The sequence below is a fragment of the Aspergillus flavus genome, chromosome 4 (genome assembly GCF_009017415.1).
Source record: "Aspergillus flavus chromosome 4, complete sequence".
Lineage (NCBI taxonomy): Eukaryota > Fungi > Ascomycota > Eurotiomycetes > Eurotiales > Aspergillaceae > Aspergillus > Aspergillus flavus.
The window spans coordinates 2,436,491-2,455,395 of NC_092405.1; the positions used below are offsets into that span (position 1 = coordinate 2,436,491).

Sequence of the window (18,905 nt, forward strand, 5' to 3'; positions counted from 1 at the left end):
GTTGTAATGCTATACATCTCTCCCAGATTCTTGTATGAGACTTTAGGGCCTTACAACTTGTGTTTACGTGGGACTATGCTTGCCACGGTCCGATCGGTCTGGATGAATCTTCGTGGTTGCATGTTCTAGTTCTTATTGGTTTGTGCGATGCGAGACGTTGCAGTTGAGCGTTTCTGGCGATGTTTACGGATGCAACTCTGACGACTCTCTACTTATACGGGATGATTCTGTATTGAATAATCAAAGATTTGCAAGTTGCCGACTTTATAAAAAGTAGTGTGCAATATATAGTGACGTCGAGTAACTCATCAAAGATCACTTACCGAATAGGATCGTAATAGGAATACCAAACTTACCACATTTAGTTCAAGTCCGATAAGGTATCATTACATACGATACCACCCACGCGACCTCAACCTCAGCCAATATCAACCTGTAGAAGAACAAAAATACAGTGCCTGGTGATCCAAACTCCAGACACCTCAGTAAAAATAGAGACACACTATACTCTCCAACAACCCCATCTAAAACCACCACACCCCAAATAGAAAACAAAGGAGAGAAGAGAGCCCAAAGAAAAAGATGAATGAAGATTCCACCAGCTTCGACTTCAGCGAAGAAGGCGAAGACCAACACCAACCCGACCCCTCTACAGATTTCCACCCGGGCCACATCACCCGGGATACCTTCCAGGCCCTACTAACCTGCTACCCGGCCACCTTGGAGGCCGTGACGCGCCGCAAGGCCATAGATCGCGTTCTCAAAACTGTCTCAAAACGAGGGAAGCAGGCCAAACGCTTAAATCAGGCGCCTCCTTCTCAGGTTGTGACTCCTGAGTTGGATGAGGGGCAGAAGAAGCAGGTTGAGGCTGAGGTCGAGGCGTTCCGGGAGTTGGACGCCCTGAGGTATGAGGAGTTGCCGGGTGTAGCGGCCGAGAAGAGGGCTTTGGAGAAGGAGGAGGTTGTGAAGTTGGTTGAGTGGAAGTTGTGAGTTCTTTTTTTCTTTTATTTTTTTTGTGTTTTGTGTGACTTGGTTTGATTTGTATGGTTTGAATGGCTGTTGACCCGTGTGTAGGAAACATGGTATTTTCCGTCCTACACTGCTGGGCATGGTGAAGGCGAATCAAGCAAAAACTGTTCAAAAAGCTACATCGGATGCTTTTACGGCAGTGAACCCGACTACACCCGCCGAGGGTGAAGCTGGGGCTGAAACTGGGGATAAGCCAGAAACCGACCCGACAGCTTCATTCCCCAAGCCGAGCCTAGACGCTCTAATGAAACCGCTCCGCGGCGTAGGCATAGCTACAGCGTCGCTACTCTTATCTGTGGGCACGATCCGTGACCCCGAGCATGAGGCTCCATTCTACAGTGACGATACGTACCTCTGGCTATGTATGAAGGAGTTCCCGTGTCCCGGGACCCGGCTCGGTCAGGAGAGCGAAAAGACAGAGATCAACAAGCTCGGGAAGAAGGCGAGCAAGTTCCGACGGCCGAATGGCGAGATCAATGTCAAATATGATGTCTCGGAGTATCGGACGCTGTGGACGGCTGTGAATGAATTGCGGGCGAGGTTGAATGAGTCCGAGACTCCTTCAGGGAAGGTTTCTTGTGCGGATATTGAGAAGGTGGCTTTTGTGTTGAGGCATATTGATGTTTCGGGGTATTTGGAGGAATATGATGTCGTGGATCATGATTTGCAGCCGGCGGATGAGGGGATTCATGAGGCGAAGACGAATCCGGGGATTAAACGGAAGCGACCCGATAAGGAGGACCTGAAGAAGGGAGGTCGGAATAGTAAGAAGAAGACTACTTGATGGGGGGTGTGGGTTTGTGGTTGTTTATGATATCCAATGTATTTGTATCTTGAAAAGTAACGTTGCCCTTATGTTCAGCCTCTTAAACCTACATAGAAAAGAGGTCTCTCGTAATTCACCCTAATCAGATAATCTGAAGAAAAGATTAAGAGGATCAATTGACGTCTCCTCAAATGCTTATCTTCCCGTTGGCGCCATTCAAGCGGGCCGGGACCACATCGTCCACCAACGACACGAAGCACAATCTCCCCACATCGTGGCGGGCCTCGTCACCCACGCTGCTCAATTTGCGTCGCCGATGATGAATCCCATGAACTTTTACACCAAAGTGGGAACATCGTTGCTTTCCCCTTTTCTATATACTCTGTCACTGGTCAGTGACCACTGATACTATAACGTACTCCATTCGATACTCCCCACAGGTCATTTCCCCGACTCGTACTCTCTAGACGATGTAAAAAGTATAAACACTGTAGTATACAAGTCTTACCCATCTATCTTATCCAAAGACTTGATAATGCACTTTTCTCACATACATACATATACACATTCACCTATACGTACACATACACAAACCCCCAAATGTCAATATACACATACATCTACCCATTCCTCCTCCTATTAACCCAATCCCAAGCCCTAAAATGGCACACCCTCCTCTACGACATCGGCCTGCTGGGCGCGCACCCAGTCACAAAATACGAATCCTTCGACCTCGCCTCCCCAGAACCCAATATTCTAAAATGGGACCCCCGCTGCGAAGACAAATACGTCTTCCTCAGTCCACGGGGCCATTTCTACCCGCACCCGGGGCCATTGATCTTCGATAATAAGGGGGACTTGGTCTGGATGGAGGATCGGTTCGGGATGGTTATGGATTTCAGGGTTCAGAGGTTTCGGGGGGAGGATTATTTGACGTTTTGGGTTGGGGAGGATGATGGGACGAGGGGGTTGGGGGTGTATTATATGGTTTGTTCTCTTCTTCTCCTTCTCCTTCTTCTTCTTCTTCTTGTTTGAGTTCTGGGTGTAGGGGGTGAGAGTTGTTAGGGTTATTGTGGTCACAAGGGATACAGTGATAACTGACACTGAAAAACAATAGTTAGATTCAACCTACACCCTAACCCACACCATAACCCCCCTCAACAACCAAAGAGGCGACGTCCATGAATTCCAACTCACCCCCGCCGGCACAGCCCTAATCACCATCTACGAGATCATCCCCTACGACCTTACGCCAGTCAACGGTCCCCCAAGCGGGTGGATCTACGATTGTCTCTTCCAGGAAATCGACGTCGAAACCAACACACTCCTCTTCCAATGGCGAGCCAGTGACCATTACAATATCACTGAAACTTATTTCCCGTTAAACGGGAAGGGAGGTGCGAATTCGAGTAAGGAGGCTTATGACTATTTTCATATTAATAGTGTGGATAAGTTGGACGATGGACGGTATCTTGTTTCGTCGAGGTATATGCATACTGTTACCTGTATTGGGGGCGATGGGGAGGTGTTGTGGGTTCTTGGGGGGAAGAGGAATATGTTTGGGGATTTGTCGGGGGGACTGGCGACGGGGTTTAAGTGGCAGCATAATGCGAGGTGGGTTCCTGGGTCTTTTGGGTCTGGAGGAGGGAATGGCGATGAGGGTGTGGATGTGATTACAGTGTTTGATAATGGGGCCAATGATCATGTCATGGATGAGGATCATAGTCGGGGCTTGGTGATTGAGGTAGATGCCAACAATTGGACCGCGACGGCCAGACACGTGTACCCTGCGCCTGGGGGATTCAGTGCGCATTCGCAGGGTAATATGCAGGTGTTGGAGGAATCGGGAAATGTGTTTGTCGGCTGGGGCAAGGCTGCGGCGTATACCGAGTTCAGTGCCCGTGGGGAGGTGCTCTGTGATACGCACTGGGGTCCAAAGATGTTCTTTCCTTTGGGTTGGGTCAAGTCGTATCGGACGTATAAGTCGGACTGGGTTGGGAGGCCTGTTATGCCGCCGGATGTAGCGGTTGATGAGGGTTCAAAGACGGTGTTTGTTAGTTGGAATGGCGCGACGGATGTTGCCGGGTGGGTTCTGCAGAGGGTCGGCAGCTCTACAGAGGACGAGTTTGAGACGGTGGATTATCTGCCCAAGACGGGGTTTGAGACGGCCATCGAGATGGGTGAGGCTGGTGGGTATTGGAGGTTGGTTGCGGTGGACTTCACCGGCGAGGAGTTGGGCTATACGGAGGTGTTTGGTGTGGACCATTCGGTATGTTGCTACTATTTGGTGATCTAGAAGGGTTGATACTGACAGGTCTTATCTGTAGGAGTCTTGGAGTCTCTCTTCGGCGTTGGCGGAAGATGATGGTCTGCTGCATATGCTTACCGCTGCTTGTGCGGTGGGAGCTGTACTGGCTGCTCTATGGCAGACCAGGAAGAGGATCTCAGGGGCTGCGTTATCTTGCATCACTACGGGCTCGACGGGTTTATTGATATGATTGAATAGCTTATTGTTTGGTTCGGCTCGTTTGATACCCTACGCATGGATAGCGTGATGTATGTACATACACAGGTAGATAGTTCCCCTAAGACAAATTGGTGACGACGAAGCACTTTATGTCTGAGATACGGAATTGGATATGATTATAATTACATCGATTTAATTCATAGCATATTAGACATACATTAAACCACTGCCCTTCCATCAATGCAGCATACACATCAGTGATTGCTATTATGTATTATCATAAATCTCTCGACTCAAGCTGGAACAATTACAGCCCCAAAACACCCAGCACAACACCCAGCATCAAGCCCCCCTCGACAGCCCCGAATGCCGCCGTAGGAAGAGCAGCAGCACCAGTAGACGTACTAGTCGAGGTGGCAGTAGAGGAACTGGTCTTCTTCGCTTCCGTCGCCGAAGCCGTCGAAGAGGCAATCGTTGTTGACGACGAGGGGAGAGCTTTTGCTGCATTGCAGTAGACTTGTTGCTTTTGCTTTTCAGGGCCGCTCTCCGCAGAACCAGGGCAGTTGTTGTAGCATCTGTTCATGCCGTTCCATATATTAGCCAATGGTAGCATGTGGTAGAAGGGTTCAAACATAATGTCCGTATATACATGCATGCTTTCTGTACAAGAAAGTGTTGAACAGGAAAGGAAGTGTCTAAACTCACGTAACAACGTTGCCCTGCTGCTCACACAGGCACTTCCACTCGTTTACTCCGCAAGCTTTCAATTGGCCCATCATTCGTTCTTTACAATCATCCACGATGCTGTTTGAATAAGCTTAGTCAATATCTAGATATCTGAGTAGAAATGATCCGGCTTGGTGACATACTTCTGAGCAGCGCACTTCGACCCGGTCGAAGTCGTTGTCCCGGCAGTAGCAGTGGCCTGGGTCTGGGCCGCTGCAAGGAGGGGGAGGGATCCTGTCAGGATAGTGGTGAAGAGTGTGGCACGCATGTTTCCGTTTGAATTGTTAATGGTAGTTGAAATGAGAGTTAGGGCAAATCAAGATGAAGTATAGAGAACCTCTGGTCACTAGACAGCCTTAGACAAGAGTACAAAACGTCACAAAGAGAAACGAAGGGAGAAGGGACAGCTCAGCTCTTAAATCAAACACGACAATGTCTGAGCGTTTTCTCAGAAAGTAATAATGAGCGTGACATCTGTAGAGCTCTTGTCGGTAAGATATGACATGACACCCACCAAGTGAGAACAGGTGGTGGAGGAAGACACTGCATCGCACTATATCAGCCACCCCGAGGAATTTCTTTCCATTATGCGATATGAATGGTCCACGGCACTGACTGGGTTTGTTAGTGGATGGTTGTCTAAGTGTCAATAGTTTCTATAACCCTGTCCTATTGATTGAGATGGATTATATTTCTTGCTGTCAATCATGTACGTACGATGGAGACGTCGAGATACCGACTGCCTGACGGGGTGAACATGGATTGTTGAGGCATACATTCGAGTCTCTTTTTTCCCCTTTTCACTTGCAATTAGGGACGGTCTTGCATTTCCAGTTCCTCAATTGATTCTGCACAGTTGAGTGTCTATCGAATGGCGGTGACAAAAAGGGTTCAAACACTAAGTCCAATAGTTAGGGACGATGTGTCACTTCTTGATCTCTCCGTCTTCAAAATCAGACCGGTCACATGCGGCCACAGGACAACACAAACCCTAAAATTGGATACGAAATTTTAGACCTTCCTTAATGTTAAAAACTCCAGATTCAAGTCAGCTCGTTATCCATAGGACAATAATACAGAATATATACAAAGCCACCACTCTGAAAGTAACGAAGAAGAATAAAAAAGAATTCATATAGTCTGCTCCAAGCCGCATGCAACAAAACGAAGACCACGAACGAAGGGGGAATATGGGATGCCAAAGGGACACAAGCCAGTGGAGATCATGAACATGCGCATGCGCCCTCTCAATCGCGTTGGTTTGCATGCCATCCGCGTTGCACGCGGCGGCGGAATTAATATATTCGTATGCAAAATATCTTGTCTCGGAATAGAACAAAAGATGCCTCTACTCCTGTCCGAAACCTAATGTCTCCTCCACTGCAATCGAGAGTTTATGCTCCAACACATCATTAGTCTTATACGGAGGAAGATCGAGCCGGTTGAAGCTTCAAAACAGTCAGCTAAGCATTCACGATTGTCATACACCAGGGAGAAAACGTACCATGTGTGGGATTTGGGCAGCGCCCCCGGATCGCCGGACTTCTCGATAGTGAACCGTCTCGGTCCGTCGGAACCTTGCAGGTCTTTGAACCCGTTGACCGGGATACGGGATGTACCAGTAGTGAACTGAAGCAGACGGGACTTCTGTTCCGCATCCCAGGTGCGGACGATCTTCCAGAAGTTCTGGATCACCTCATCCGACTCCTGGTAGCCACGGTAGTCGGTGTGCTTCTTCCAGTCATCAACGTCAATGTCCGCAATACCTCCAATCAGCAGTTCCAGTTCACGCTCGTCGAAGACGTTGACCAAATCGGCAGGGATCAGCTCATTGAAGCCTGACATGAAGGCGTTGAACTGTTCCTCAACCCGTTTCACAATCTTCCACTCGGTGACCAACCTAACCCAGTGTTAATTGTCTCAGCTCGCTCATCACTAGGATGCCACAACTTACTCAACGTATTCTCCCTTGTTTTCGTTGGTAACAGGAATATCCCGGCCGCCCGGCTTGAGATCGATCGTACGGCGCTCTCCGAACTTCTCGTCGTCAACGGCGAACGTCAACTCTATAATGCCCTCGATATCGTTATCCCTGTGGATTATCAGCAGGAGCTCTTGACATATGCCTCGGGGCATAGGGCTACAGGAACGTACAAGGTCCAAGTCAGGTTGCGGTGCAGATCTTCGTCAACACCCTCCATATCTTGCAACGACACCTTCTTCCGGAGCATCATCTTGTAGAACGCTCCAATAAAGAATGAATCAAGGAAACGGCGGTGGAAAATGGCCAATCCAACAACACGTCCAATGAACTTGAAGTAGTTCAGATGCTCCGGATTAACGCCCGAATGAGGATTAATTTGCAGGGTATAATTATCATGTGCGGAGTATTCGAAAAGACAATAGAAAGGGTTAAACATTTCGTGAGAGAGAAGGAAAAAGAATTCACTGGGCGCTGTTAGCTTTGGGTACTTCTTCGCAATCGACAGGACTACTTACCGGGACAGACCACCATAATCCAATCCGTCTTCACCGTCAAATTTAATCATCAAGCGCTTCTTCAGATCCGAAGCACTCTGCCGCATGATCTCGGCGTAGGAATCCTCGAAGATGTTGTTACGTCGTACCTTGACGTGGCATTGTCCGGACATGATTCGCAAAGCGGGCTGTGACCGGAAGTAGATCAATTTACGTCTAAAGTCACGCTTGTACTGCGGGACGCCTTGATCCAAGGAGGACGGCAGACGGGGATCGTCCCAGGTGGTCGTCTTCGTGTTGTGGTCGACGAAGTACACACGCGCAGTATTCGTCAAGCGCATTTCCCAACCACTGGGTAGCGGCCCAAGTTGGGACACTGGTTGCTGTTGAATGGTGGTATTGGTGCCGTTGGCATTCTGGCCATACATCCGGATGTACTGCTGTCGTCGCGGATCCACCCATGTCGTGGTGCGAGTATTGTGATCGACAAAGTAAGGCCGTCCTTCGGGGGTAGTCCGTTGCTCCCATCCAGGCGGAAGCTCGCCAGTGCCGGCGGTGGTCGCTCCCGTAGCCATCATAGAAACAGCACTGGCGCTGCCACCGGCCGGCGGGGTCTGAGCCTGTTGCTGGTTCTCCTGCAGGTTGGGTGAGCTCGCACCGGTACGATCCTCCGGGAGCATGCGACTTTGGTGGGCTCTCCGCTCAAGCTGCATGCTGGCCTCCCGCTGCGTGCGTGACGTTTGCTCGTTGTAGTTGTTCGATGGCCGGGTCCAAGTGGTCGTCCGCGTGTTGTGATCCACATAGTATGTCCGTCCCAAATTATCTTCTCGTCGCTCCCAGCCGGCTGGCAGCCGTCCTTGGCTATCTTCGAACGAGCTAAGGTTTGTGCGAGAGCCCTGCTGACCATTGGGCGGAGCGGGCGGGCCATTGGCAGGGACAATCGTACTGCTTGGCCTAGTAGTCGATGGGACACGCTGCGGGTGGAGAGATGGATTTGACGCGGTGGGGTCAGCTTGACTTGGGCCGGGAGACGGCTGCGGAGTCGACGCCGATACTTGTGGCACAAGCCCGCTGGAAGTTGATGGCTGCATATGTGACCGGTGTAAGCCGTTTGCTTGGTTGGTATTGGGTGTGCTTAGGTTGGTGGACAGATTGATAATGAGTTTGCCATGCACAACAAGATTATCGTTGGACTTCTTCAAGTCTCGAGTGAGCATCTCTGTAGCGCACGAGGTAACGATGTCAGTTGAGACACTTTCACGCACGGGGCAAACCTTTTAGAGGATGACGACAGTTGACTCGCAGAGCAACTTACCATCACCGCCCATTTGCAAATCTATCACATCACCGATCCGTACATTGATCACACCGAGGAACCCTTGGTCCTTCTTCTTGAACTTCTTCTGGTCAAAGATCTGGATGGCAAGGATGCTATCTTCATTTACTCGCCTGTATTGCAGTGTTGATCAGTATGGAGACATCGAAACTTGGGCGGGGAGGCATACAGATCAAACATCTCATTCCAGTAAGGGTTCAATGTCTTTTTGATAACAGAGGTTGTATGGGTTTGTTCGCCCCCCACAGTGGCCACAGCGAACGGATCAGGGAATCCTGTATATATGAAGGAAGGTATTAGTCAAACTGGTAGAGGCGATAGTGGATCATTTCAGATCATATAGGCGGGACATACGGAAGACATCTCGCTTATATAGTCCATCCGCCGCGATAACTAACAAGAAAGAGAGTCAGTAAGCTCTTTGCCCTTCTCTTCTGTATGGAAGAATGACTGATGGTTCTCCCCCATTCCCGAATGGCTTACTTGTAACCCTGAGGTTTGGCTGGCTGCAAGTCATTGATTCGTTAGCACACCCTCGCTTTTCAATCCACGGGACTTGTCTTCTTGTTTTTGACGCGATAGAACTTCTTATCGAAAGGAAAGGAGTTGTCGGAGAAGACTTACGCGGGCAGATTGGAACCCATCCTGTACTGTAGAAAGGGAGCTGGCAGTACACGCCTCCGGGTGTAAAACGGCCGATCAGGACAAGCCTAAAAGGTAATTCGCGGCGTGCGCATCCACCACAGACCACAGACCGCACACTAGGCAGGAATCGAAAGATCGGGAACACAAGTCGGCCGTAGATCGAATGACAGAAGCGGTGGTGTGAAGTGGAGAGGGGAGGGGAGGGGGTGAAACCGGAGCAAGATTGATGATGATTGATGCAACGGAGAAAACTAAAGATGAGTTGAGGTTTGGCGATAACGGGGACACTAAGCCTGAGGATGGAGGCGCGGGCAACTTTGGGGCTGAGCAAACCAGAGAAGGTCCTGACGTTGCGCTGTTACGAGCCAATCACCTGGTGACGAGGGGCTTTCTTCCGACCAGACGAGCAGCGCGCGGTTGATTGACTTGATTTCCGTTTGGCTCCTTAGGGACAGTAGCGCGGGTGTGGGCGGATCGTGGCGAAGGAGGGGAGAGGGGTGGAAATAATTAATAAATTCCTAGAGAAAAATGAAGGAAAAAAAAAAATAAAAATAAAAATAAAATATCATAAAAAATATTAGAGTGATATTGTAAACGTCAATAATACATAAATAAGCATTCTATAATTTCATTCCTGAGCTCCCTCCAACCAAATATATCGGTAATCATCATGTAATAATATACTCCGATCCATTCCATTTCACTAGGGATATAATACTTTACCAGCAAAATCATACTTCCAAATAAATTTCCTTATTCCATCCCAAAATTACCGGTGACAGATCACGAGTAGTATCCATGTACATACAGTACTGTATGGTTCGTGTTCCTCGAAGTCATTCCAGATCAGGGAAAAAGGAAAGACGGTGATAGGATACCTGAAACCTAAGGTGTCTAGGCCGGCGGCTAACCAAGATTCCAGAGCCCATGACGCCAAAAGCAGCAACCCCGCGTGCTTAAGTTCCCATTCGACTGGAAGAAACGTTTTGCCCGTAGCCCAAGCCAAGCATTTAGTGGCTTTCCCGTAAGGCAACAAAATTTATCCCTCTATTTTTATATTGACTTTGGTACGATGTATACCACTCCTCCTCAATCATTAACCCCTTAATGTTGTCGTTCAGGAGCATACGCGGAGTACGGACAGTACGACCGGTCCTAGACAGTGGGGCACACTGCTTTAGTTGACCTACTTACCAGCCTTCAAAGTTCATCGCCATCGCTTGATCCTTACCGTCGCAATTCCCTCGTACATACTACCTAGCTCCGTACACATCGTATCCATACCCACATACACCACACACACACATGTGAAAAAAGAATAAAATAAAAATAAAAATAAGAGAGGCAACATAGTGTTTTCCATTGACCCTGCAAGATATGCTTCCAAAATGATGATGATCGTAACTAAATCAAAATAAAAATAAAAAAAAAGAAACCCCCAGTAGAATAAGGGTGATATCATAGAAACAAGCGGAATCCATCCATCCTACCGGTTGCCAGATGGTTATCATACAGTACATCCCATCCCCAACTCCAAAGCATTCTCCATGAAATCAGAGAAACCTCACGATTTATGATTTAATGTGGACGTGTCCGGCCGTATTCCTCTGTCACTCGACTCGTTCGAGCTCGCTTGCTCTGGTCTGCGAACTAATCACCCTCGGCGTGGCAGCATACGTTGCATGCATTTAGTAAGGTGCATAGCCCCGACCCCGGCCACCACGATAGCCTCCGCGGTAGCCTCCCCGAGGGGCGCCACGGAAGAAACCCCGGCCCCGGAAGCCACCTCGTCCGCGGCCTCGACTCATGCCGGGCAAGTTGGTACGCTTGGGGACAACCTGTATGCGTGTTAGCTGACAAAACGGCACTGGGCACAAGGGGTAGACAGGGCGACCAACCTTTAGATTCCTGCCACGGAAAACACTCTCATTTAGGACAAGTGCCTGGGCCACCAAACTAGGTTCTGCGAACTCTACATAGGCGTACCTGTACCACAGACATCAGCACTCGCAACAGAAGTTGTTCTCATAAAGGAGGAGCAAAAAATGGTGGAAAAAAATGTCTGAAAGGCTGAAAAAGCGGTAACGCACCCTTTCGGCTGACCCGAAAATTTATCCAGGAGAATAGTAACGCGATTTATTGAGCCACAGCTCTGGAAATGCGCCTGAATCTCCTCCGGGGAAGCACCGTAATCAACGTTGCCGACGAAAATACTCCGCGCATCGATCTCTTCCTTATCTTCCCGCAGGTTCTCGGACTGTTGATCAAGGGTGGCTTGCATCTCGCGCAACTTCGCTGCCTCGGATTCCATTTCGGCTACCCGTCTCTTCATCGCCGCAATCTCTTCCTACAGACGAGACCACCGTGTTAGTTTGACTGATACAATGAAAAGTAACATTGTGATGAAGCAAGGACGATGCAGAAACACCAGAGTTGAGTTTCCGGTCTTCAATCTAGCATGAGCTCCAGCTTGAAGGAACAACCTCACCTCATCGTCTACCCCCTCTTCTTGATGCTGCAAGCGCTCATCTTTGACTTCGTTCTCTTCGGGATTCATTATGGAAGTAATCTTGGGATGCCTCCTCTTTTCTATGTTCAACCCGCCGAGTCAAGGAAAAACTCAAGTTGTAACGGCACCTCCCCGACTGCTAGCGGAGCGGGAGTGGAGCAAGAGCTCTGGGAAAATATAATATCCGACAAAGGCAAAGCTTTAAAGATTGGAGTAAAGTAAGTCTAGATTAAAAAGATTGAAGAGGTAAATAAAACGACCTGCAACCGGTGATTGGAGGTAGAAGACCCGTCGTAGTAGGTCACAAATGGTTATGCTCGTGTTTGATCGACGCCGAAGTCACTGCTGCTCTTTCCGGTTAGCGACTTTTGTCATCTGAACCTTCACAGGGAATGAACTTCACCCAAATCCAGCCTCGAGTACTTCGTCATGTCGCAAAACAAAAAAGATTGCCCGCCTTTGTTGCCCCCTCATTCAGTCTTCAAACTAGCTAACTACTTTTCGCTGGTTCTATTTTTGATTTCTTTCTTATTTTTTTGTCCTTCTAAATTGTAAAAATTGTATAACAATGCCACCATACACTCTGAAACCAGATGGCTTGCAACTGCGCAGTAACACAATGCGCGCAGAAGTATTAAGCACTATAGAACCTCATAGAATATTCCGGTTCAGTATTTTACAGCTATAAGGGTAACAGAGGGATCAGATACTGGCAACTGACACTTCTTCTGGGTTTAAAGTACATCGTCAGAAGGAAACCACTCCATGCGACTCATCAGGGACCGTAAAATATCGTCCATCATCAAATTTAAGCCATAAGTCAGTTAGGGAGAGCTAGGTAAAATTCAAGTCACATACAATTAGGAGGTCATGATCGTGGCTGTTTCTATGACATATATACAAGCAAATATTACGAGGCGTTAACTCATGATTGAACGGTGTTCTTGCGGAAGGAGACCTTTTCGACCGCGACGGTTTCAACACCATTGGCGTCCGTCTTGAGTTGGTAGACATACAACACAAGTACGTCACCTTGAATCTGCAGAATGTTCAGCATAGGTGAAGGAGAAAGTGTGAAATGGTGAAGTTAGGGCCTCAACTCACGTCCATGAGACAAAAGCTAGGTGTTGGTTCCTCTCCTTCGGGCCAATACCCAGTGCTCAAAGCGCCCGTTGCACTTCCGGGGGTGATAAAGAATCTTCCCTCCATCTCAAAGGCATCGAAGCGGTGCGCACCACCCCATAGTAGTATATCAACATCCATCTGGCGTGCGGCAATAAGCAGGGCTTCGGCGTCACCCGGCGGGATGATGGTGTGGCCATGTGTAAGACCAATACGGAGGCTTCCGTGGGTCACCACTTTTGAGAGGGGTAGGTTGGGAGAGTCGACATCGAAATCACCCTTGACCAATTGCAGATCGGGAGCGATACCACGGAGGAATTCAAATGTACTTCGGTCGGTCAGATTGCCCAGACAGAGGATCTGGCCGATCTTGTTTGGCGTTAAGAGTTTCCGGAACTGCGACAGTTAGTCCGGATGGGTTTGCACAGTGGGTGGCTGCCGATTGATGGGTGATTGAGTGGCGCACACCTTAGCTGGAAGATCCTAGAGATAGCATGTCAGCTAATTAAGAGAAAATGAAGGGAACAGACATGTTCAGTACCGGAGCTCTATCAGGGATAAAGAGGTCACCAATGACCAGAACAAGACGCGACGTCATCTTGGAGAAGGGAACTGGCAACTCAACAGCCCATTCCAAAGAAACCTGTGGTTAGGAGACAAGGTAGTTACCTGCAAGTGCACAGGATAATTCGGGCCGCCAGTGAACTAGTAGTTAAGGTTACGTATGGTTATTTGGTGCTCCGTCGACTCGATGGAGCTTCGCGGGGAAAGCTCACTGACGCCTGACGCCGATGCCGCGGTCCTCGAGCCCTAAGCCCTATTACCGTGGCAGAGATGGTTAGGCCAATGCTTTGATTAGTCTTACATTGCACTATACTATAATCGGACTAGTCTTATTATGGATCATACTTTTGATTATCATCGGTATTTGATGCCGTGCTGATCGACTTACCACCTATCACTCTATTGTGGGCCAGACACACTGCGCGTGATTTGATACTCATTTCACTGTGACCGGGGTGCTTGTTTGCTCTTGGCAATATACCTTGACCTCCAACCCAGTTGTTGAATTATTGCGGAAATGATAAGTGTCCATCCAGTATACAATCTACTGCGTTGTTTCTAGTCGTCCACTCGCCTGTGAGTTTGTGCTAGTACTAGGTACATAGATAACCTTTGTTAGGCGTCACTGTCTGACCATTGACCTTTTTGCGAAGGCTTTGGGGCAATTTCTTAGGGGGGGTTGAAACTTGAGTAGCTCTGGATATGTCCTGATGACTTGAACCTTGACTTAGGGAACATATTCACGCCTCAGATACAGTCTCGAGGATACCTGGTTGGTGCACATAACTTGAGATGGATATATGCAATTGTGTCGTTGGAGTTAGCTTCTACTAGTGTCATTGGGTGTCCTACGAAAGTGATATATCAGAACTGATATATACATATATTGCTATATACTCCATACGTATACACAATTATGTTGGATAAATATATAATTCTCCGCAGCATACGGGTTCCGAATGTTCTAAAACCCAGACGCAACAATGGAATATGATGTTTTCATTCCAGTCCGAGTTCTCATTACTCGATAGATAGTTGAAAGATGAGTCAATTGCGGTTCGCATCCCCAGTCCCAACAAAAACGCCATCCGGAGGACCCAAAGGTTCTCCGCAGTGCGGAGGTAAACGTACGGAAGGCTCCGCCCGTGGTGGACGGACATTAATTGACATTACGGCCGATAGAAAGGGGAGGAAATGGAAAAAGGGTTAATAATCTGACCCAGGAAAAATTTTATAGATCAATTGCCCTATTTAAGCACATCCCTTTGAAGTCTTTCACGTCTTCTTTTTTTCTCATTTTTGTATACACCAGGGATACTTGGGATATAGAAAACCATCTACCAATAACAAGTCGTGCTTGATTCCGGCGATCCCCGAATTCTGCTCCCCTCACTCACTCCCATTACTCATTACTATCACGTTCACTTTCTTCTACCCCGCGGACTCTCGGCTCTCAACGCCGAACCTTCGGAAAAGCTGGCGAGCAGACGGACGACGCAGCGGCTTAGTCTGATTTCCAGGCACCTGGATCAGCATTTACCGTTGCCCGATCTTAATACTCCCTTCTCGACCGAGAGAGGATCCCACCCTCCCGACGACATCGAATATAAACCCCTCGATCGCACTCTTCCTTCTACATCTCCTTCGCAACAACCAGAATCCCCCTCTACCAAAATGTCGTCCCAAGCCCCTCACCCCACCTTGTTGATTCCCGGACCCATCGAATTCGATGATGCTGTCCTCCAGTCTATGGCCCACTATGCGTGAGTCTATCGTTGTCGTCTAGTAGCCATTGACCCCTCCATACTGATGCTTTTTGTAGCGAGAGCCACGTTGCTCCTGGCTTTGTCAAGACCTTCGGAGAGACATTGACCTTGGTGCGCAAGCTCTTCCAGTCCACCAACCCCGCCGCCCAGCCCTTCGTCATCTCCGGTAGCGGTACCCTTGGCTGGGATGTCGTCGCCTCCAGCTTGGTCGAGAAGGGAGAGAATGCCCTCGTCCTGCACACCGGCTACTTCGCCGATTCCTTCGCCACATGCTTGCAAACCTACGGTGCGAACGCAACACAGCTCAAGGCACCCATCGGAGAGCGCCCCTCGTTCGAGGAGATTGAGCAGGCCCTGAAGGAGAAGCCCTACAAGATCATCACCATCACCCACGTCGACACCTCGACCGGTGTGCTCAGTGACATCAAGCGCATCGCCGAGATCGTCCGCCGCGTCAGCCCCAACACCCTGGTGGTCGTGGACGGTGTCTGCAGTGTCGGCTGCGAGGAGATCGCCTTTGATGAATGGGATCTTGACGTTGTCCTGACTGCCAGCCAGAAGGCCATCGGTTGCCCCCCCGGCCTCAGCATCCTGATGACCTCCCCCCGCGCCATCGACGTCTTCAAGAACCGCCAGTCCCCCCCCGCTTCATACTACTCCTCCATCGGCAACTGGCTCCCCATCATGCAGAACTACGAGAACTTCAAGCCCTCCTACTTCGCTACCCCACCCACCCAGCTGGTCCACGCCCTGCACACCACCCTGTCCCAGATCACCTCCCGGCCCATGGCTGAGCGCTTCGCCGTGCACGCCCAGGCCTCGGACCGTGTCAAGGCTGCTGTCGCCGAGCTCGGCTTGAAGCAGCTGGCCGCGAAGCCAGAGAACCAGGCCCACGCCATGACGGCCATCTGGCTGCCCGAGGGTCTGGCCCCACCCGACGTGCTCCCCGGGCTGCTGAAGCGGGGCGTCATCTTTGCAGCGGGTCTGCACAAGGAGGCTGCGACCAAGTACATCCGGTTCGGACACATGGGCGTCAGTGTCTCCGATCCTGCCCGCAAGGACATTGACAACGCTATTGCCGCTCTGAAGGAGGCCATGGCCGAAGCCAAGCAGGCCAAGGGACTGTAAATGATGATACCTTCCATGTTTCACGAACTTAAGTAGAAATGAAAATAAAAAAATAAAAAAATTAATATTTCATGTTAAGAGTACGCTTCCCGGGGATATCTGATCTATATTTTGGTAGCGGTTTTTGATCTAGTGAAGACATGTACATGAATAATGTAGACTAAGTTCCTAATCAAGGGTATGTCATACAGCCTTTCTCTGTCAGGTTGCAACCTGAGATGTGTTCCACAGATCGGCCAATAGGATGAGGCTCCGAGTTAACGGTAGTGTACCCGATCGGTTGCAAACAAGAAATATTACATCCAGTACTGAATTGTTAGGTAAGTGGGATATTTATATATTTAGTAGATGCCATGTTGAATGTGACTATATATAACGACCAGTGGCTCATGTTTTCCTACAACCAACAGAGGAGGCACGTGAAATATGTTGATAATATGTATAATGATGATCCTGACTCGTAACATCCGTCCAACTGTAGAGGGGAAAAAAGGAACAAAAACAATAGAACAGGGAAGGGAAGAAGAGGGGGGAAATTACAAGAACATAAGTGTGACAATGATAAGTAAAAAAGAGGAGGGTATGAAGTAGTAATGCTACTGGCACTTATGATGCGTGTGGCCAGTTTTCTTTACAGTCACATCAGATGGGCTATGAATGCATTATAAACTTCCATCAGCATGTATACGCGCGCTGCTTCATAGGACTTCTGTTTGATCCATGAATTCTATTTGGGAGCCCATGTCCGTCCCCTCCTAGGCTATGCTTCTGCTTCTCCTCTACGTAACGCCAAAAAGGCCCGTACGTCGGTCACATATTGCAAAGCTTCTAGCATAGGAACGAGATGGAGGAGGCCGTTATCCGTTGGGTCGTTGATCCAGCCCTCAATGGGAATCGCATTATCTAGACAGAGTCAGCTATCATGCTCGCCGTGGCAGCTCTCAATCGCCAGTTGACGAACCTTCGTGAAAAATATAGCTCATAGGACTGTTATCCAAGATCATCACTTTGCTCAAATCAGGCTCTACCGAGCTAAGGTCCTTGATGTAGGCACCATTACGGAAAGTACAATGCTGGCGGTAGTACCGCGCATGGAAATACTTTCGCTCTTGCTCCAGCCAGTCGATCACAGGGTCGGCATATTCTTGAACACTAGCAGTGAAGATAACCAGCTTATACCATTTACAGATCTTGCGCAGAAATTCATCACAGTGGGGTCGTTTGTGCACATAATACAAGATGGGGTGTTGTGGTCCTAAGGTCGTCGGCGGTGCCCCCGGGTTGAGAGCAGTCGTCATTGGCGCGGCCAATTTAACCTCAACCATGTGGCCACTAGACATGCGTCCTCCTTTAGCCAGTGAGTGGATGAGAGTTTCATCCAAATCAAGGATCAAGGTCTTTTGGGGAGCCCTATATGTGCGCGAAGTGGCCGTGTAGGATGGTAGACGGGGTGGGATCAGCGGCCGAGGAGGTACGGGTGAGTGAGGGTACCTTGTAACCTTGTGGATAGATGAAGAGGTTGGCGATTTCAGGCTATCTGGGTTTAGGGGTCCGGTATCTGACGACTGATCGAGGTCCATACTCTGTGATCGGCGCTGCCTTTGTCGTTTTAGAGCTTCTTCGTTATGAAGCTTGATCCGTATAGAACGACGAGGGGTGCTCTCATCCGACATCTGGTCCGACTTTGAAGATTTCGCTTTCGAAGATCGACTTTTATTACCTGAGGAGCCCTTCAGGGCCTTCCGATCACCTTCGGACTCAGAAGTGCTCGAGGCAATAGAATCTCGCGACCTATGGCTTCTCAGCTTTCGCGTGGAGCCCTGCCGTCGTCTACTTTCCGTCCGTTTAACACCTTTCGCTGATGTGTTTGCACTGCTGGCAGAGGAACCGAATAGAAATCGCCCCAACTTTCTCGCAGGAGCTATGGGGGAATAACGCCCGTCATCCTCGTGAAAGCATTCGATTGCAAATATACCGGGTGCGGCCAAAGTGGACAAGATGAACTTGATTGCTTCGGCAACTGCGTCGAAAAACCGCTGGGCAACAAGACCTAGTGTACTTTTTGTAGCGAATGAACCGTCTTTTTGAAGCCCTCGTATCAGTGGTGATTTCTCATCAAACGTAAGGCCAAGCTGGTCCTCTGCATGCGTTAACCCAGACCCATCGTCGCTACTTTTCTCAAAAACGTCTGCCGAATGGAAGTCGTGGCTGCTGTAAGACCGGAGTTTGGAGAGGTCCGCCGGTGCAGTTACTGGTGGGATATCTCCTTGCGAACGTGATCTCTGACGGTTACGGTTTGAATGGGAAGATTGGCCAATGACTCGGGACGAAAGTATGTTCAACGAGTTCATCTTCCAACACGGCCCACG

General features: G+C 49.2%; 8 protein-coding genes across 8 annotated transcripts; 3 read left to right on the forward strand and 5 right to left on the reverse strand.

Annotated features, from left to right (window-relative positions):
- Positions 1-582: 582 nt before the first annotated feature.
- Positions 583-1,813, forward strand: F9C07_4049 (uncharacterized protein; the record flags this gene model as incomplete). Its single annotated transcript, XM_071511168.1, has 2 exons — positions 583-986; positions 1,075-1,813. 2 exons carry the CDS (start codon positions 583-585, stop codon positions 1,811-1,813), a joined length of 1,143 nt encoding a protein of 380 aa, XP_071366475.1.
- Positions 1,814-2,395: 582 nt separating this feature from the next.
- F9C07_4050 (ASST-domain-containing protein) lies at positions 2,396-4,293 on the forward strand (the record flags this gene model as incomplete). The annotated part of the gene is made up of 3 exons (XM_041292017.2): positions 2,396-2,782; positions 2,913-4,064; positions 4,123-4,293. 3 exons carry the CDS (start codon positions 2,396-2,398, stop codon positions 4,291-4,293), a joined length of 1,710 nt encoding a protein of 569 aa, XP_041146309.2.
- Positions 4,294-4,569: 276 nt separating this feature from the next.
- F9C07_4051 (GPI anchored serine-threonine rich protein) lies at positions 4,570-5,256 on the reverse strand (the record flags this gene model as incomplete). The annotated part of the gene is made up of 3 exons (XM_041292027.1): positions 4,570-4,837; positions 4,968-5,066; positions 5,132-5,256. 3 exons carry the CDS (start codon positions 5,254-5,256, stop codon positions 4,570-4,572), a joined length of 492 nt encoding a protein of 163 aa, XP_041146310.1.
- Positions 5,257-6,003: 747 nt separating this feature from the next.
- F9C07_2283563 (E3 ubiquitin-protein ligase hula) lies at positions 6,004-9,970 on the reverse strand. Its single transcript, XM_041292028.2, has 10 exons — positions 9,427-9,970; positions 9,286-9,308; positions 9,157-9,195; positions 8,972-9,077; positions 8,782-8,915; positions 7,488-8,685; positions 7,143-7,436; positions 6,943-7,080; positions 6,493-6,888; positions 6,004-6,436 (listed from the first exon to the last, which is right to left on the reverse strand). Exons 1-10 carry the CDS (start codon positions 9,444-9,446, stop codon positions 6,337-6,339), a joined length of 2,448 nt encoding a protein of 815 aa, XP_041146311.1. The 5' UTR covers positions 9,447-9,970; the 3' UTR covers positions 6,004-6,336.
- A 1,052-nt stretch (positions 9,971-11,022) lies between these two features.
- On the reverse strand, positions 11,023-12,498 carry F9C07_1540520 (uncharacterized protein). The gene is made up of 4 exons (XM_041292029.2): positions 11,936-12,498; positions 11,538-11,794; positions 11,346-11,433; positions 11,023-11,285 (listed from the first exon to the last, which is right to left on the reverse strand). The coding sequence occupies exons 1-4, from the start codon at positions 12,002-12,004 to the stop codon at positions 11,136-11,138; spliced, it is 564 nt and encodes a 187-aa protein (XP_041146312.1). The 5' UTR covers positions 12,005-12,498; the 3' UTR covers positions 11,023-11,135.
- Positions 12,499-12,881: 383 nt separating this feature from the next.
- On the reverse strand, positions 12,882-13,676 carry F9C07_2202896 (Metallo-dependent phosphatase-like protein; the record flags this gene model as incomplete). Its single annotated transcript, XM_071509546.1, has 3 exons — positions 12,882-12,995; positions 13,061-13,474; positions 13,620-13,676. 3 exons carry the CDS (start codon positions 13,674-13,676, stop codon positions 12,882-12,884), a joined length of 585 nt encoding a protein of 194 aa, XP_071366476.1.
- Positions 13,677-15,316: 1,640 nt separating this feature from the next.
- Positions 15,317-16,536, forward strand: F9C07_4055 (putative aminotransferase, class V; the record flags this gene model as incomplete). Its single annotated transcript, XM_041292018.1, has 2 exons — positions 15,317-15,405; positions 15,465-16,536. 2 exons carry the CDS (start codon positions 15,317-15,319, stop codon positions 16,534-16,536), a joined length of 1,161 nt encoding a protein of 386 aa, XP_041146314.1.
- A 760-nt stretch (positions 16,537-17,296) lies between these two features.
- On the reverse strand, positions 17,297-18,887 carry F9C07_4056 (TFIIF-interacting CTD phosphatase; the record flags this gene model as incomplete). The annotated part of the gene is made up of 2 exons (XM_041292031.2): positions 17,297-17,439; positions 17,498-18,887. 2 exons carry the CDS (start codon positions 18,885-18,887, stop codon positions 17,297-17,299), a joined length of 1,533 nt encoding a protein of 510 aa, XP_041146315.2.
- Between the last annotated feature and the right edge of the window lie 18 nt (positions 18,888-18,905).

What these genes read in the sequence shown, in the direction of transcription:
- F9C07_2283563 (XM_041292028.2), bottom strand. Translation starts at nt 9,446, where the DNA reads ATGGGTTCCAATCTGCCCGC. An exon ending in AACAAGGGAGAATACGTTGA is followed by an intron (nt 6,889 to 6,942) that starts GTAAGTTGTGGC and finishes ACACTGGGTTAG; the next exon opens with GTTGGTCACCGAGTGGAAGA. An exon ending in CTGCCCAAATCCCACACATG is followed by an intron (nt 6,437 to 6,492) that starts GTACGTTTTCTC and finishes ACTGTTTTGAAG; the next exon opens with CTTCAACCGGCTCGATCTTC.
- F9C07_1540520 (XM_041292029.2), bottom strand. Translation starts at nt 12,004, where the DNA reads ATGAATCCCGAAGAGAACGAAGTCAAAGATGAGCGCTTGCAGCATCAA. An exon ending in AAGAGGGGGTAGACGATGAG is followed by an intron (nt 11,795 to 11,935) that starts GTGAGGTTGTTC and finishes TCTCGTCTGTAG; the next exon opens with GAAGAGATTGCGGCGATGAA. An exon ending in TTTTCGGGTCAGCCGAAAGG is followed by an intron (nt 11,434 to 11,537) that starts GTGCGTTACCGC and finishes TCTGTGGTACAG; the next exon opens with GTACGCCTATGTAGAGTTCG.